General features: G+C 58.8%; 1 protein-coding gene across 1 annotated transcript in view; it reads left to right on the top strand.

Annotated features, from left to right (window-relative positions):
• Positions 1-16,991, top strand: part of THBS3 (thrombospondin 3) — a 73,043-nt gene that overhangs the window by 27,216 nt on the left and 28,836 nt on the right. Inside the window, exons 4-11 of the mRNA XM_040411568.1 lie at positions 12,614-12,716; positions 12,796-12,822; positions 12,893-12,975; positions 13,101-13,152; positions 14,206-14,354; positions 14,425-14,565; positions 14,743-14,820; positions 14,892-15,044. Coding sequence (XP_040267502.1) covers positions 12,614-12,716; positions 12,796-12,822; positions 12,893-12,975; positions 13,101-13,152; positions 14,206-14,354; positions 14,425-14,565; positions 14,743-14,820; positions 14,892-15,044 — 786 coding nt within the window. The remainder of the gene's footprint in view (positions 1-12,613; positions 12,717-12,795; positions 12,823-12,892; positions 12,976-13,100; positions 13,153-14,205; positions 14,355-14,424; positions 14,566-14,742; positions 14,821-14,891; positions 15,045-16,991) is intronic.

Genomic DNA, 16,991 nt, shown 5'->3' on the forward strand with positions numbered 1-16,991 from the left:
AGAACGGATCCGTCTGGTATCTGCAAACGCTGGTGTCCACTCAGAACGGATCCGTCTGGTATCTGCAAACGCTGGTGTCCACTCAGAACGGATCCGTCTGGTATCTGCAAACGCTGGCGTCCACTCAGAACGGATCCGTCTGGTATCTGCAAACGCTGGTGTCCACTCAGAACGGATCCGTCTGGTATCTGCAAACGCTGGTGTCCACTCAGAACGGATCCGTCTGGTATCTGCAAACGCTGGTGTCCACTCAGAACGGATCCGTCTGGTATCTGCAAACGCTGGTGTCCACTCAGAACGGATCCGTCTGGTATCTGCAAACGCTGGTGTCCACTCAGAACGGATCCGTCTGGTATCTGCAAACGCTGGTGTCCACTCAGAACGGATCCGTCTGGTATCTGCAAACGCTGGTGTCCACTCAGAACGGATCCGTCTGGTATCTGCAAACGCTGGTGTCCACTCAGAACGGATCCGTCTGGTATCTGCAAACGCTGGTGTCTGCACAGACGGATCCGCTCCTATAATGCAAACGCTGGTGTCCACTCAGAACGGATCCGTCTGGTATCTGCAAACGCTGGTGTCCGCACAGACGGATCCGTCTGGTATCTGCAAACGCTGGTGTCTGCACAGAACGGATCCGTCTGGTATCTGCAAACGCTGGTGTCCACTCAGAACGGATCCGTCTGGTATCTGCAAACGCTGGTGTCTGCACAGAACGGATCCGTCTGGTATCTGCAAACGCTGGTGTCCACTCAGAATGGATCCGTCTGGTATCTGCAAACGCTGGTGTCCACTCAGAACGGATCCGTCTGGTATCTGCAAACGCTGGTGTCTGCACAGAACGGATCCGTCTGGTATCTGCAAACGCTGGTGTCCACTCAGAACGGATCCGTCTGGTATCTGCAAACGCTGGTGTCCACTCAGAACGGATCCGTCTGGTATCTGCAAACGCTGGTGTCCACTCAGAACGGATCCGTCTGGTATCTGCAAACGCTGGTGTCCACTCAGAACGGATCCGTCTGGTATCTGCAAACGCTGGTGTCCACTCAGAACGGATCCGTCTGGTATCTGCAAACGCTGGTGTCCACTCAGAACGGATCCGTCTGGTATCTGCAAACGCTGGTGTCCACTCAGAACGGATCCGTCTGGTATCTGCAAACGCTGGTGTCCACTCAGAACGGATCCGTCTGGTATCTGCAAACGCTGGTGTCCACTCAGAACGGATCCGTCTGGTATCTGCAAACGCTGGCGTCCACTCAGAACGGATCCGTCTGGTATCTGCAAACGCTGGTGTCCACTCAGAACGGATCCGTCTGGTATCTGCAAACGCTGGTGTCCACTCAGAATGGATCCGTCTGGTATCTGCAAACGCTGGCGTCCACTCAGAACGGATCCGTCTGGTATCTGCAAACGCTGGTGTCTGCACAGAACGGATCCGTCTGGTATCTGCAAACGCTGGTGTCTGCACAGACGGATCCGCTCCTATAATGCAAACGCTGGTGTCCACTCAGAACGGATCCGTCTGGTATCTGCAAACGCTGGTGTCCACTCAGAACGGATCCGTCTGGTATCTGCAAACGCTGGTGTCCGCTCAGAACGGATCCGTCTGGTATCTGCAAACGCTGGTGTCCACTCAGAACGGATCCGTCTGGTATCTGCAAACGCTGGTGTCTGCACAGAACGGATCCGTCTGGTATCTGCAAACGCTGGTGTCCACTCAGAACGGATCCGTCTGGTATCTGCAAACGCTGGTGTCCACTCAGAACGGATCCGTCTGGTATCTGCAAACGCTGGTGTCCACTCAGAACGGATCCGTCTGGTATCTGCAAAAGCTGGTGTCCACTCAGAACGGATCCGTCTGGTATCTGCAAACGCTGGTGTCCACTCAGAACGGATCCGTCTGGTATCTGCAAACGCTGGCGTCCACTCAGAACGGATCCGTCTGGTATCTGCAAACGCTGGTGTCCACTCAGAACGGATCCGTCTGGTATCTGCAAACGCTGGTGTCCACTCAGAACGGATCCGTCTGGTATCTGCAAACGCTGGTGTCTGCACAGAACGGATCCGTCTGGTATCTGCAAACGCTGGTGTCTGCACAGACGGATCCGCTCCTATAATGCAAACGCTGGTGTCCACTCAGAACGGATCCGTCTGGTATCTGCAAACGCTGGTGTCCACTCAGAACGGATCCGTCTGGTATCTGCAAACGCTGGTGTCCACTCAGAACGGATCCGTCTGGTATCTGCAAACGCTGGCGTCCACTCAGAACGGATCCGTCTGGTATCTGCAAACGCTGGTGTCCACTCAGAACGGATCCGTCTGGTATCTGCAAACGCTGGTGTCCACTCAGAATGGATCCGTCTGGTATCTGCAAACGCTGGCGTCCACTCAGAACGGATCCGTCTGGTATCTGCAAACGCTGGTGTCTGCACAGAACGGATCCGTCTGGTATCTGCAAACGCTGGTGTCTGCACAGACGGATCCGCTCCTATAATGCAAACGCTGGTGTCCACTCAGAACGGATCCGTCTGGTATCTGCAAACGCTGGTGTCCACTCAGAACGGATCCGTCTGGTATCTGCAAACGCTGGTGTCCACTCAGAACGGATCCGTCTGGTATCTGCAAACGCTGGTGTCCACTCAGAACGGATCCGTCTGGTATCTGCAAACGCTGGTGTCTGCACAGAACGGATCCGTCTGGTATCTGCAAACGCTGGTGTCCACTCAGAACGGATCCGTCTGGTATCTGCAAACGCTGGTGTCCACTCAGAACGGATCCGTCTGGTATCTGCAAACGCTGGTGTCCACTCAGAACGGATCCGTCTGGTATCTGCAAACGCTGGTGTCCACTCAGAACGGATCCGTCTGGTATCTGCAAACGCTGGTGTCCACTCAGAACGGATCCGTCTGGTATCTGCAAACGCTGGTGTCCACTCAGAACGGATCCGTCTGGTATCTGCAAACGCTGGCGTCCACTCAGAACGGATCCGTCTGGTATCTGCAAACGCTGGTGTCCACTCAGAACGGATCCGTCTGGTATCTGCAAACGCTGGTGTCCACTCAGAACGGATCCGTCTGGTATCTGCAAACGCTGGCGTCCACTCAGAACGGATCCGTCTGGTATCTGCAAACGCTGGTGTCCACTCAGAACGGATCCGTCTGGTATCTGCAAACGCTGGTGTCCACTCAGAACGGATCCGTCTGGTATCTGCAAACGCTGGTGTCCACTCAGAACGGATCCGTCTGGTATCTGCAAACGCTGGTGTCCACTCAGAACGGATCCGTCTGGTATCTGCAAACGCTGGTGTCCACTCAGAACGGATCCGTCTGGTATCTGCAAACGCTGGTGTCCACTCAGAACGGATCCGTCTGGTATCTGCAAACGCTGGTGTCCACTCAGAACGGATCCGTCTGGTATCTGCAAACGCTGGTGTCCACTCAGAACGGATCCGTCTGGTATCTGCAAACGCTGGTGTCCACTCAGAACGGATCCGTCTGGTATCTGCAAACGCTGGTGTCCACTCAGAACGGATCCGTCTGGTATCTGCAAACGCTGGTGTCCACTCAGAACGGATCCGTCTGGTATCTGCAAACGCTGGTGTCCACTCAGAACGGATCCGTCTGGTATCTGCAAACGCTGGTGTCCACTCAGAACGGATCCGTCTGGTATCTGCAAACGCTGGTGTCTGCACAGAACGGATCCGTCTGGTATCTGCAAACGCTGGTGTCCACTCAGAACGGATCCGTCTGGTATCTGCAAACGCTGGTGTCCACTCAGAACGGATCCGTCTGGTATCTGCAAACGCTGGCGTCCACTCAGAACGGATCCGTCTGGTATCTGCAAACGCTGGTGTCCACTCAGAACGGATCCGTCTGGTATCTGCAAACGCTGGTGTCCACTCAGAACGGATCCGTCTGGTATCTGCAAACGCTGGTGTCCACTCAGAACGGATCCGTCTGGTATCTGCAAACGCTGGTGTCCACTCAGAACGGATCCGTCTGGTATCTGCAAACGCTGGTGTCCACTCAGAACGGATCCGTCTGGTATCTGCAAACGCTGGTGTCCACTCAGAACGGATCCGTCTGGTATCTGCAAACGCTGGTGTCTGCACAGACGGATCCGCTCCTATAATGCAAACGCTGGTGTCCACTCAGAACGGATCCGTCTGGTATCTGCAAACGCTGGTGTCCGCACAGACGGATCCGTCTGGTATCTGCAAACGCTGGTGTCTGCACAGAACGGATCCGTCTGGTATCTGCAAACGCTGGTGTCCACTCAGAACGGATCCGTCTGGTATCTGCAAACGCTGGTGTCTGCACAGAACGGATCCGTCTGGTATCTGCAAACGCTGGTGTCCACTCAGAATGGATCCGTCTGGTATCTGCAAACGCTGGTGTCCACTCAGAACGGATCCGTCTGGTATCTGCAAACGCTGGTGTCTGCACAGAACGGATCCGTCTGGTATCTGCAAACGCTGGTGTCCACTCAGAACGGATCCGTCTGGTATCTGCAAACGCTGGTGTCCACTCAGAACGGATCCGTCTGGTATCTGCAAACGCTGGTGTCCACTCAGAACGGATCCGTCTGGTATCTGCAAACGCTGGTGTCCACTCAGAACGGATCCGTCTGGTATCTGCAAACGCTGGTGTCCACTCAGAACGGATCCGTCTGGTATCTGCAAACGCTGGTGTCCACTCAGAACGGATCCGTCTGGTATCTGCAAACGCTGGTGTCCACTCAGAACGGATCCGTCTGGTATCTGCAAACGCTGGTGTCCACTCAGAACGGATCCGTCTGGTATCTGCAAACGCTGGTGTCCACTCAGAACGGATCCGTCTGGTATCTGCAAACGCTGGCGTCCACTCAGAACGGATCCGTCTGGTATCTGCAAACGCTGGTGTCCACTCAGAACGGATCCGTCTGGTATCTGCAAACGCTGGTGTCCACTCAGAATGGATCCGTCTGGTATCTGCAAACGCTGGCGTCCACTCAGAACGGATCCGTCTGGTATCTGCAAACGCTGGTGTCTGCACAGAACGGATCCGTCTGGTATCTGCAAACGCTGGTGTCTGCACAGACGGATCCGCTCCTATAATGCAAACGCTGGTGTCCACTCAGAACGGATCCGTCTGGTATCTGCAAACGCTGGTGTCCACTCAGAACGGATCCGTCTGGTATCTGCAAACGCTGGTGTCCACTCAGAACGGATCCGTCTGGTATCTGCAAACGCTGGTGTCCACTCAGAACGGATCCGTCTGGTATCTGCAAACGCTGGTGTCTGCACAGAACGGATCCGTCTGGTATCTGCAAACGCTGGTGTCCACTCAGAACGGATCCGTCTGGTATCTGCAAACGCTGGTGTCCACTCAGAACGGATCCGTCTGGTATCTGCAAACGCTGGTGTCCACTCAGAACGGATCCGTCTGGTATCTGCAAACGCTGGTGTCCACTCAGAACGGATCCGTCTGGTATCTGCAAACGCTGGTGTCCACTCAGAACGGATCCGTCTGGTATCTGCAAACGCTGGCGTCCACTCAGAACGGATCCGTCTGGTATCTGCAAACGCTGGTGTCCACTCAGAACGGATCCGTCTGGTATCTGCAAACGCTGGTGTCCACTCAGAACGGATCCGTCTGGTATCTGCAAACGCTGGCGTCCACTCAGAACGGATCCGTCTGGTATCTGCAAACGCTGGTGTCTGCACAGAACGGATCCGTCTGGTATCTGCAAACGCTGGTGTCTGCACAGACGGATCCGCTCCTATAATGCAAACGCTGGTGTCCACTCAGAACGGATCCGTCTGGTATCTGCAAACGCTGGTGTCCACTCAGAACGGATCCGTCTGGTATCTGCAAACGCTGGTGTCCACTCAGAACGGATCCGTCTGGTATCTGCAAACGCTGGCGTCCACTCAGAACGGATCCGTCTGGTATCTGCAAACGCTGGTGTCCACTCAGAACGGATCCGTCTGGTATCTGCAAACGCTGGTGTCCACTCAGAATGGATCCGTCTGGTATCTGCAAACGCTGGCGTCCACTCAGAACGGATCCGTCTGGTATCTGCAAACGCTGGTGTCTGCACAGAACGGATCCGTCTGGTATCTGCAAACGCTGGTGTCTGCACAGACGGATCCGCTCCTATAATGCAAACGCTGGTGTCCACTCAGAACGGATCCGTCTGGTATCTGCAAACGCTGGTGTCCACTCAGAACGGATCCGTCTGGTATCTGCAAACGCTGGTGTCCACTCAGAACGGATCCGTCTGGTATCTGCAAACGCTGGTGTCCACTCAGAACGGATCCGTCTGGTATCTGCAAACGCTGGTGTCTGCTCAGAACGGATCCGTCTGGTATCTGCAAACGCTGGTGTCCACTCAGAACGGATCCGTCTGGTATCTGCAAACGCTGGTGTCCACTCAGAACGGATCCGTCTGGTATCTGCAAACGCTGGTGTCCACTCAGAACGGATCCGTCTGGTATCTGCAAACGCTGGTGTCCACTCAGAACGGATCCGTCTGGTATCTGCAAACGCTGGTGTCCACTCAGAACGGATCCGTCTGGTATCTGCAAACGCTGGCGTCCACTCAGAACGGATCCGTCTGGTATCTGCAAACGCTGGTGTCCACTCAGAACGGATCCGTCTGGTATCTGCAAACGCTGGTGTCCACTCAGAATGGATCCGTCTGGTATCTGCAAACGCTGGCGTCCACTCAGAACGGATCCGTCTGGTATCTGCAAACGCTGGTGTCTGCACAGAACGGATCCGTCTGGTATCTGCAAACGCTGGTGTCTGCACAGACGGATCCGCTCCTATAATGCAAACGCTGGTGTCCACTCAGAACGGATCCGTCTGGTATCTGCAAACGCTGGTGTCCACTCAGAACGGATCCGTCTGGTATCTGCAAACGCTGGTGTCCACTCAGAACGGATCCGTCTGGTATCTGCAAACGCTGGTGTCCACTCAGAACGGATCCGTCTGGTATCTGCAAACGCTGGTGTCCACTCAGAACGGATCCGTCTGGTATCTGCAAACGCTGGCGTCCACTCAGAACGGATCCGTCTGGTATCTGCAAACGCTGGTGTCCACTCAGAACGGATCCGTCTGGTATCTGCAAACGCTGGTGTCCACTCAGAATGGATCCGTCTGGTATCTGCAAACGCTGGCGTCCACTCAGAACGGATCCGTCTGGTATCTGCAAACGCTGGTGTCTGCACAGAACGGATCCGTCTGGTATCTGCAAACGCTGGTGTCTGCACAGACGGATCCGCTCCTATAATGCAAACGCTGGTGTCCACTCAGAACGGATCCGTCTGGTATCTGCAAACGCTGGTGTCCACTCAGAACGGATCCGTCTGGTATCTGCAAACGCTGGTGTCCACTCAGAACGGATCCGTCTGGTATCTGCAAACGCTGGTGTCCACTCAGAACGGATCCGTTTGCATTACCATGAACAAAAAAAAAAAAATTTTTTTTCTTTTTTTTGTTCATGATAATGCAAACGGATCCGTTTTGACTTTACAATGAAAGTCAATGGGGGACGGATCCGCTTGAAGATTGAGCCATATGGTGTCACCTTCAAACTGATCCGTCCTCATTGACTTCCATTGTAAGTCTAGACGGATCCGCTCGCCTCCGCACGGCCAGGCGGACACCCGAACGCTGCAAGCTGCCTGCTGAGCGGAGGAGAAACGCTGCCAGACTGAGGCATCCTGAGCGGATCCGCGTCCACTCAGAATACATTGGGGCCGGACGGATCCGTTCGGGGCCGCTTGTGAGAGCCTTCAAACGGAGCGCACGAGCGGAGCCCCGAACGCAGGTGTGAAAGTAGCCTTACAAGTCCCCAAGTCATACGAAGACTGTAGGGGACAAGGAACACTCACCATTTTCTATTTTTATTTTTATTTTGATTTGATTGATATTTTTTTCCACATAATTTGTCCCCGAGGGGTCACTGAAAGACTTTTGGGGACACAGACTTTTTTGCACTATTCCCCCTGTAACTGGGCCCCAGCCTGCTGCGGGGGCCACCTGCTGATACACGGCTTCTGCCTTCTCCTGGGCTCCCCCGCTGTCACTGACGGCCGGGGCCCCGTTCTGCTGCACTGCGGGAGCAGGAGCCGTAATGCTGCATCGTGCGGGCAGAAACTGGGGCCGCAAACCTTGGCTCTGGGGGCCGTATGTGGCCCGCTGGTTGTGCACCCCTGGTCTAGACTATTACCTTGTAGTAAACCCTCAGCGGTTTGGCCCCTGGTGGTTTCCATTCCCCCGTAAGATCAGAATTTTAGATTAGTGGGATACAAACATATAGGTCCTGCCTCTGGCTGCATTACCAGACTCCGCCACATCTGTATGTATGGCGCTGTGTCCCTTCATGCTGCTGGCGGGTAAGGCTCCTTTCACACTGGCGGCAGCAACAGCCTGCTGGATCCGTGCTAGCGCTAGCCCACCGTGCCGCCACCAGTGTGAACGGAGCCTAAGGGGTAAGATGGTGACGTCAAACACATGGCAAATAGGAGTAGGACGAGGAGTGTTCGGGGTCGTCTTCCCAAATTCTACTACCTCTCCGATCCCACTGGCAGCTGGAGTGGGGGTCCGGCTTCTCCTCTTAGCTGGGGCAGGGGGTCCGGCCTCTTCTCCTCTTAGCTGGGGCTGAGGGTCCGGCCTCTTCTCCTCTTAGCTGGGGCTGAGGGTCCGGCCTCTCCTCCTCTTAGCTGGGGCAGAGGGTCCGGCTTCTCCTCCTCCTCTTAGCTGGGGCTGAGGGTCCGGCTTCTCCTCCTCTTAGCTGGGGCTGAGGGTCCGGCTTCTCCTCCTCCTCTTAGCTGGGGCTGAGGGTCCGGCTTCTCCTCCTCTTAGCTGGGGCTGAGGGTCCGGCCTCTCCTCCTCTTAGCTGGGGCTGAGCGTCCGGCTTCTCCTCCTCCTCTTAGCTGGGGCTGGGGGTCCGGCTTCTCCTCCTCCTCTTAGCTGGGGCAGGGGGTCCGGCCTCTCCTCCTCTTAGCTGGGGCTGGGGGTCCGGCCTCTCCTCCTCTTAGCTGGGGCAGGGGGTCCGGCTTCTCCTCCTCTTAGCTGGGGCTGAGGGTCCGGCTTCTCCTCCTCCTCTTAGCTGGGGCTGAGGGTCCGGCTTCTCCTCCTCCTCTTAGCTGGGGCTGAGGGTCCGGCTTCTCCTCCTCCTCTTAGCTGGGGCTGAGGGTCCGGCTTCTCCTCCTCTTAGCTGGGGCTGGGGGTCCGGCTTCTCCTCCTCTTAGCTGGGGCTGGGGGTCCGGCTTCTCCTCCTCTTAGCTGGGGCCGGGGGTCCGGCCTCTCCTCCTCTTAGCCGGGGCCGGGGGTCCGGCCTCTTCTCCTCTTAGCTGGGGGTCCGGCTTCTCCTCTTAGCTGGGGCAGGGGGTCCGGCCTCTTCTCCTCTTAGCTGGGGGTCCGGCTTCTCCTCCTCTTAGCTGGGGCTGGGGGTCCGGCTTCTCCTCCTCTTAGCTGGGGCTGGGGGTCCGGCTTCTCCTCCTCTTAGCTGGGGCTGAGGGTCCGGCTTCTCCTCCTCCTCTTAGCTGGGGCTGAGGGTCCGGCCTCTCCTCCTCTTAGCTGGGGCTGAGGGTCCGGCCTCTCCTCCTCTTAGCTGGGGGTCCGGCTTCTCCTCCTCTTAGCTGGGGCTGGGGGTCCGGCTTCTCCTCCTCTTAGCTGGGGCCGAGGGTCCGGCTTCTCCTCCTCCTCTTAGCTGGGGCAGGGGGTCCGGCCTCTTCTCCTCTTAGCTGGGGGTCCGGCTTCTCCTCCTCTTAGCTGGGGCTGGGGGTCCGGCTTCTCCTCCTCTTAGCTGGGGCCGAGGGTCCGGCTTCTCCTCCTCCTCTTAGCTGGGGCAGGGGGTCCGGCCTCTTCTCCTCTTAGCTGGGGGTCCGGCTTCTCCTCCTCTTAGCTGGGGCTGGGGGTCCGGCTTCTCCTCCTCTTAGCTGGGGCTGAGGGTCCGGCTTCTCCTCCTCCTCTTAGCTGGGGCAGGGGGTCCGGCCTCTTCTCCTCTTAGCTGGGGGTCCGGCTTCTCCTCCTCTTAGCTGGGGCTGGGGGTCCGGCTTCTCCTCCTCTTAGCTGGGGCTGGGGGTCCGGCTTCTCCTCCTCTTAGCTGGGGCCGAGGGTCCGGCTTCTCCTCCTCTTAGCTGGGGCTGAGGGTCCGGCTTCTCCTCCTCTTAGCTGGGGCTGAGGGTCCGACCTCTCCTCCTCTTAGCTGGGGCTCGGGGTCCGGCCTCTCCTCCTCTTAGCTGGGGCTGAGGGTCCGGCTTCTCCTCCTCTTAGCTGGGGCTGGGGGTCCGGCCTCTCCTCCTCTTAGCTGGGGCTGAGGGTCCGGCTTCTCCTCCTCTTAGCTGGGGCTGGGGGTCCGGCTTCTCCTCCTCTTAGCTGGGGCTGAGGGTCCGGCCTCTCCTCCTCTTAGCTGGGGCTGAGGGTCCGGCCTCTCCTCCTCTTAGCTGGGGCAGAGGGTCCGGCCTCTCCTCCTCTTAGCTGGGGCAGAGGGTCCGGCCTCTCCTCCTCTTAGCTGGGGCTGAGGGTCCGGCCTCTCCTCCTCTTAGCTGGGGCTGAGGGTCCGGCCTCTCCTCCTCTTAGCTGGGGCTGAGGGTCCGGCCTCTCCTCCTCTTAGCTGGGGCTGAGGGTCCGGCCTCTCCTCCTCTTAGCTGGGGCTGAGGGTCCGGCCTCTCCTCCTCTTAGCTGGGGCTGAGGGTCCGGCTTCTCCTCCTCTTAGCTGGGGCTGAGGGTCCGGCCTCTCCTCCTCTTAGCTGGGGCTGAGGGTCCGGCCTCTCCTCCTCTTAGCTGGGGCTGAGGGTCCGGCCTCTCCTCCTCTTAGCTGGGGCTGAGGGTCCGGCCTCTCCTCCTCTTAGCTGGGGCTGGGGGTCCGGCCTCTCCTCCTCTTAGCTGGGGCTGGGGGTCCGGCTTCTCCTCCTCTTAGCTGGGGCTGGGGGTCCGGCTTCTCCTCCTCTTAGCTGGGGCCGAGGGTCCGGCTTCTCCTCCTCCTCTTAGCTGGGGCAGGGGGTCCGGCCTCTTCTCCTCTTAGCTGGGGGTCCGGCTTCTCCTCCTCTTAGCTGGGGCTGGGGGTCCGGCTTCTCCTCCTCTTAGCTGGGGCTGAGGGTCCGGCTTCTCCTCCTCCTCTTAGCTGGGGCAGGGGGTCCGGCCTCTTCTCCTCTTAGCTGGGGGTCCGGCTTCTCCTCCTCTTAGCTGGGGCTGGGGGTCCGGCTTCTCCTCCTCTTAGCTGGGGCTGGGGGTCCGGCTTCTCCTTCTCTTAGCTGGGGCCGAGGGTCCGGCTTCTCCTCCTCTTAGCTGGGGCTGAGGGTCCGGCTTCTCCTCCTCTTAGCTGGGGCTGAGGGTCCGACCTCTCCTCCTCTTAGCTGGGGCTCGGGGTCCGGCCTCTCCTCCTCTTAGCTGGGGCTGAGGGTCCGGCTTCTCCTCCTCTTAGCTGGGGCTGGGGGTCCGGCCTCTCCTCCTCTTAGCTGGGGCTGAGGGTCCGGCTTCTCCTCCTCTTAGCTGGGGCTGGGGGTCCGGCTTCTCCTCCTCTTAGCTGGGGCTGAGGGTCCGGCCTCTCCTCCTCTTAGCTGGGGCTGAGGGTCCGGCCTCTCCTCCTCTTAGCTGGGGCAGAGGGTCCGGCCTCTCCTCCTCTTAGCTGGGGCAGAGGGTCCGGCCTCTCCTCCTCTTAGCTGGGGCTGAGGGTCCGGCCTCTCCTCCTCTTAGCTGGGGCTGAGGGTCCGGCCTCTCCTCCTCTTAGCTGGGGCTGAGGGTCCGGCCTCTCCTCCCCTTAGCTGGGGCTGAGGGTCCGGCCTCTCCTCCTCTTAGCTGGGGCTGAGGGTCCGGCCTCTCCTCCTCTTAGCTGGGGCTGAGGGTCCGGCCTCTCCTCCTCTTAGCTGGGGCTGAGGGTCCGGCCTCTCCTCCTCTTAGCTGGGGCTGGGGGTCCGGCCTCTCCTCCTCTTAGCTGGGGCTGGGGGTCCGGCTTCTCCTCCTCTTAGCTGGGGCTGGGGGTCCGGCTTCTCCTCCTCTTAGCTGGGGCCGAGGGTCCGGCTTCTCCTCCTCTTAGCTGGGGCTGGGGGTCCGGCTTCTCCTCCTCTTAGCTGGGGCAGGGGGTCCGGCCTCTCCTCCTCTTAGCTGGGGCTGGGGGTCCGGCCTCTCCTCCTCTTAGCTGGGGCTGGGGGTCCGGCCTCTCCTCCTCTTAGCTGGGGCTGGGGGTCCGGCCTCTCCTCCTCTTAGCTGGGGCTGGGGGTCCGGCCTCTCCTCCTTATAGCTGGGGCTGGGGGTCCGGCTTCTCCTCCTCTTAGCTGGGGCTGAGGGTCCGGCCTCTCCTCCTCTTAGCTGGGGCTGAGGGTCCGGCCTCTCCTCCTCTTAGCTGGGGCTGAGGGTCCGGCCTCTCCTCCTCTTAGCTGGGGCTGGGGGTCCGGCTTCTCCTCCTCTTAGCTGGGGCTGGGGGTCCGGCCTCTCCTCCTCTTAGCTGGGGCTGGGGGTCCGGCCTCTCCTCCTCTTAGCTGGGGGTCCGGCCTCTCCTCCTCTTAGCTGGGGCTGGGGGTCCGGCCTCTCCTCCTCTTAGCTGGGGCTGGGGGTCCGGCCTCTCCTCCTCTTACCTGGCTGTGAGGACCCTGCTGATGTCCATTTTTCCTCTTGTTTAGGGTTCGGTTGAGTCCATGAAGTTGGTTCTTGGGGGGTCCTTGAGCAGAGTAGGGGCCCTGAGTGAGTGTCCCTTCCAGGATGACGAGTCGATCCAGAACACAGGTAGAGATCGGGGGTGTGGGTTTTGGGCTGCTGTCGTCTGCCCTCATTCACCTCTTTGCTTTGTGTGCCCCCCTCACAGTGAACGGCGTGGTGACCTCCATCCTGGGTGAGTGCGCTCTCTCCTCTCCTCCATTACTCTCTCGTCATGGCTCTGACTGTCTCTTCTGCCGTCTCAGGGGAGCACACCAAGGCGCTAATCACACAGATGACGCTCTTCAATAAGGTCCTGGCTGAGCTGAGGGAGGACATACGGGACCAGGTGAGGCCTCGTAGGGGCGCACATGGGGTGGGCCTGCAGCAGACCCCAAGGGACAGGCCACCCCCCCCCCCCCCCCCCCCGTTAGTTACGTGGCAGGTCTCTGCTGACTGTCTCTTTCTGTCCAGGTGAAGGAGATGTCTCTCATCCGGAATACAATCATGGAGTGTCAGGTGTGTGGTAAGTACCTACCTCTCTCAGCATGCTGTGCACCATGCCATACAGAACCTTATACCCCGGGAGCTGACCCGAAGGGGACAGACAGACCCCCTGTTAGTCACCCCTCCTACTATAGGGTGACATCACACAGACCGGCACATAGTCACCCCTCCTACTATAGGGTGACATCACACAGACCGGCACATAGTCACCCCTCCTACTATAGGGTGACACCACACAGACCGGCACATAGTCACCCCTCCTACTATAGGGTGACATCACACAGACCGGCACATAGTCACCCCTCCTACTATAGGGTGACACCACACAGACCGGCACATAGTCGCCCCTCCTACTATAGGGTGACACCACACAGACCGGCACATAGTCGCCCCTCCTACTATAGGGTGACACCACACAGACCGGCACATAGTCACCTCTCCTACTATAGGGTGACACCACACAGACCGGCACATAGTCGCCCCTCCTACTATAGGGTGACACCACACAGACCGGCACATAGTCGCCCCTCCTACTATAGGGTGACACCACACAGACCGGCACATAGTCACCCCTCCTACTATAGGGTGACACCACACAGACCGGCACATAGTCGCCCCTCCTACTATAGGGTGACACCACACAGACCGGCACATAGTCACCCCTCCTACTATAGGGTGACATCACACAGACCGGCACATAGTCACCCCTCCTACTATAGGGTGACACCACACAGACCGGCACATAGTCGCCCCTCCTACTATAGGGTGACACCACACAGACCGGCACATAGTCGCCCCTCCTACTATAGGGTGACACCACACAGACCGGCACATAGTCACCTCTCCTACTATAGGGTGACACCACACAGACCGGCACATAGTCGCCCCTCCTACTATAGGGTGACACCACACAGACCGGCACATAGTCACCTCTCCTACTATAGGGTGACACCACACAGACCGGCACATAGTCGCCCCTCCTACTATAGGGTGACACCACACAGACTGGGCGGCGAGTTTTGCTGCTGGATTTCGGGTTATTCCCTCGCTGTTCTCTTCTTTCCTTCCTCAGGGTTCCACGAGCACCGCTCTCGCTGTAACCCCAACCCCTGTTTCCAGGGTGTGGACTGTATGGAGACTTATGAGTACCCCGGATATCGCTGTGGCCCCTGCCCCCCGGGATCTCATGGTAATGGCACTCACTGTGCAGACATAGATGAGGTATGGACTGGTGGACGGGGGTCTGTGGGGTGTGCGGGGATGAAGCGCTGACGCCCCCTGTCTCCTGCAGTGCTCTCACACCAATCCTTGTTTCACTGGCTCCAAATGCATCAACACCTCCCCGGGCTTCCGCTGTGAGGCGTGTCCTCGTGGGTACAAGGGCAACACTGTGTCTGGGGTGGGCACCGACTATGCCAAAGCCAGCAAACAGGTGAGTGACCCCAGTGGCTGGTGCATGACCCTGGTGGTGTGGAGCGTGGGACCCTGGTGGTTTGGATAGTGATACCCAGGTGGCCTGGTGCATGACCCTGGTGGCACCCTGGGTGTGGGGTGCGGGACCCCGTGGTGCTTGCTCTCTGTCTGATTTGGGATCCGCCATGTTTTCCAGGTTTGCACAGACCTTGATGAATGCAATGATGGGAATAATGGAGGCTGTGCGGCAAATTCCATCTGTACCAATACTGTGGTAAGTGTCCGTGTCTGCCGCCCATCCCCCGCTGCTCTTCCTGCTCTCACCTCTCTCGTCTTTTTTTTTAGGGCTCCTACAAGTGTGGCCCCTGCAAACCAGGATTTGTAGGGAACCAGTCTGTGGGATGTGCACCAAAGAAATCGTGTGGGGGCGCCACCTTCAACCCCTGCCATGTGAACGCGCACTGTGTTTTCGAGAGGAACGGGGACGTCACGTGTGCAGTAAGCAGTGTGTGTGCGGGGGGGTCACGTGTGCAGTAAGCAGTGTGTGTGCGGGGGTCACGTGTGCAGTAAGCAGTGTGTGTGTGCGGGGGTCACGTGTGCAGTAAGCAGTGTGTGTGTGTGCGGGGGTCACGTGTGCAGTAAGCAGTGTGTGTGTGTGCGGGGGTCACGTGTGCAGTAAGCAGTGTGTGTGGGCGGGGGGTCACGTGTGCAGTAAGCAGTGTGTGTGCGGGGGGGTCACGTGTGCAGTAAGCAGTGTGTGTGCGGGGGGGTCACGTGTGCAGTAAGCAGTGTGTGGGGGGGGGTCACGTGTGCAGTAAGCAGTGTGTGTGCGGGGGGGTCACGTGTGCAGTAAGCAGTGTGTGTGCGGGGGGGTCACGTGTGCAGTAAGCAGTGTGTGCGGGGGGGTCACGTGTGCAGTAAGCAGTGTGTGTGCGGGGGGGTCACGTGTGCAGTAAGCAGTGTGTGTGCGGGGGGGTCACGTGTGCAGTAAGCAGTGTGTGTGTGTGCGGGGGGTCACGTGTGCAGTAAGCAGTGTGTGTGCGGGAGGTCACGTGTGCAGTAAGCAGTGTGTGTGCGGGGGGTCACGTGTGCAGTAAGCAGTGTGTGTGTGTGCGGGGGGGTCACGTGTGCAGTAAGCAGTGTGTGTGTGCGGGGGGTCACGTGTGCAGTAAGCAGTGTGTGTGTGTGCGGGGGGTCACGTGTGCAGTAAGCAGTGTGTGTGTGTGCGGGGGGTCACGTGTGCAGTAAGCAGTGTGTGTGTGTGCGGGGGGGTCACGTGTGCAGTAAGCAGTGTGTGTGCGGGGGTCACGTGTGCAGTAAGGAGTGTGTGTGTGCGGGGGTCACGTGTGCAGTAAGCAGTGTGTGTGCGGGGGGGTCACGTGTGCAGTAAGCAGTGTGTGTGCGGGGGGGTCACGTGTGCAGTAAGCAGTGTGTGCGGGGGGGTCACGTGTGCAGTAAGCAGTGTGTGTGCGGGGGGGTCACGTGTGCAGTAAGCAGTGTGTGTGGGGGGGGGTCACGTGTGCAGTAAGCAGTGTGTGCGGGGGGGTCACGTGTGCAGTAAGCAGTGTGTGTGCGGGGGGGTCACGTGTGCAGTAAGCAGTGTGTGTGCGGGGGGGTCACGTGTGCAGTAAGCAGTGTGTGTGTGTGCGGGGGGTCACGTGTGCAGTAAGCAGTGTGTGTGCGGGAGGTCACGTGTGCAGTAAGCAGTGTGTGTGCGGGGGGTCACGTGTGCAGTAAGCAGTGTGTGTGTGTGCGGGGGGGTCACGTGTGCAGTAAGCAGTGTGTGTGTGCGGGGGGTCACGTGTGCAGTAAGCAGTGTGTGTGTGTGCGGGGGGTCACGTGTGCAGTAAGCAGTGTGTGTGTGTGCGGGGGGTCACGTGTGCAGTAAGCAGTGTGTGTGTGTGCGGGGGGGTCACGTGTGCAGTAAGCAGTGTGTGTGCGGGGGTCACGTGTGCAGTAAGGAGTGTGTGTGCGGGGGTCACGTGTGCAGTAAGCAGTGTGTGTGTGCGGGGGGTCACGTGTGCAGTAAGCAGTGTGTGTGTGCGGGGGTCACGTGTGCAGTAAGCAGTGTGTGTGTGTGCGGGGGTCACGTGTGCAGTAAGCAGTGTGTGTGGGCGGGGGGTCACGTGTGCAGTAAGCAGTGTGTGTGCGGGGGGGTCACGTGTGCAGTAAGCAGTGTGTGTGGGGGGGGGTCACGTGTGCAGTAAGCAGTGTGTGTGCGGGGGGGTCACGTGTGCAGTAAGCAGTGTGTGTGTGTGCGGGGGGTCACGTGTGCAGTAAGCAGTGTGTGTGCGGGGGGTCACGTGTGCAGTAAGCAGTGTGTGTGCGGGGGGTCACGTGTGCAGTAAGCAGTGTGTGTGTGTGCGGGGGGGTCACGTGTGCAGTAAGCAGTGTGTGTGTGTGCGGGGGGTCACGTGTGCAGTAAGCAGTGTGTGTGTGTGCGGG

This window comes from Bufo bufo, chromosome 11 (assembly GCF_905171765.1).
Source record: "Bufo bufo chromosome 11, aBufBuf1.1, whole genome shotgun sequence".
Classification (NCBI taxonomy): domain Eukaryota; kingdom Metazoa; phylum Chordata; class Amphibia; order Anura; family Bufonidae; genus Bufo; species Bufo bufo.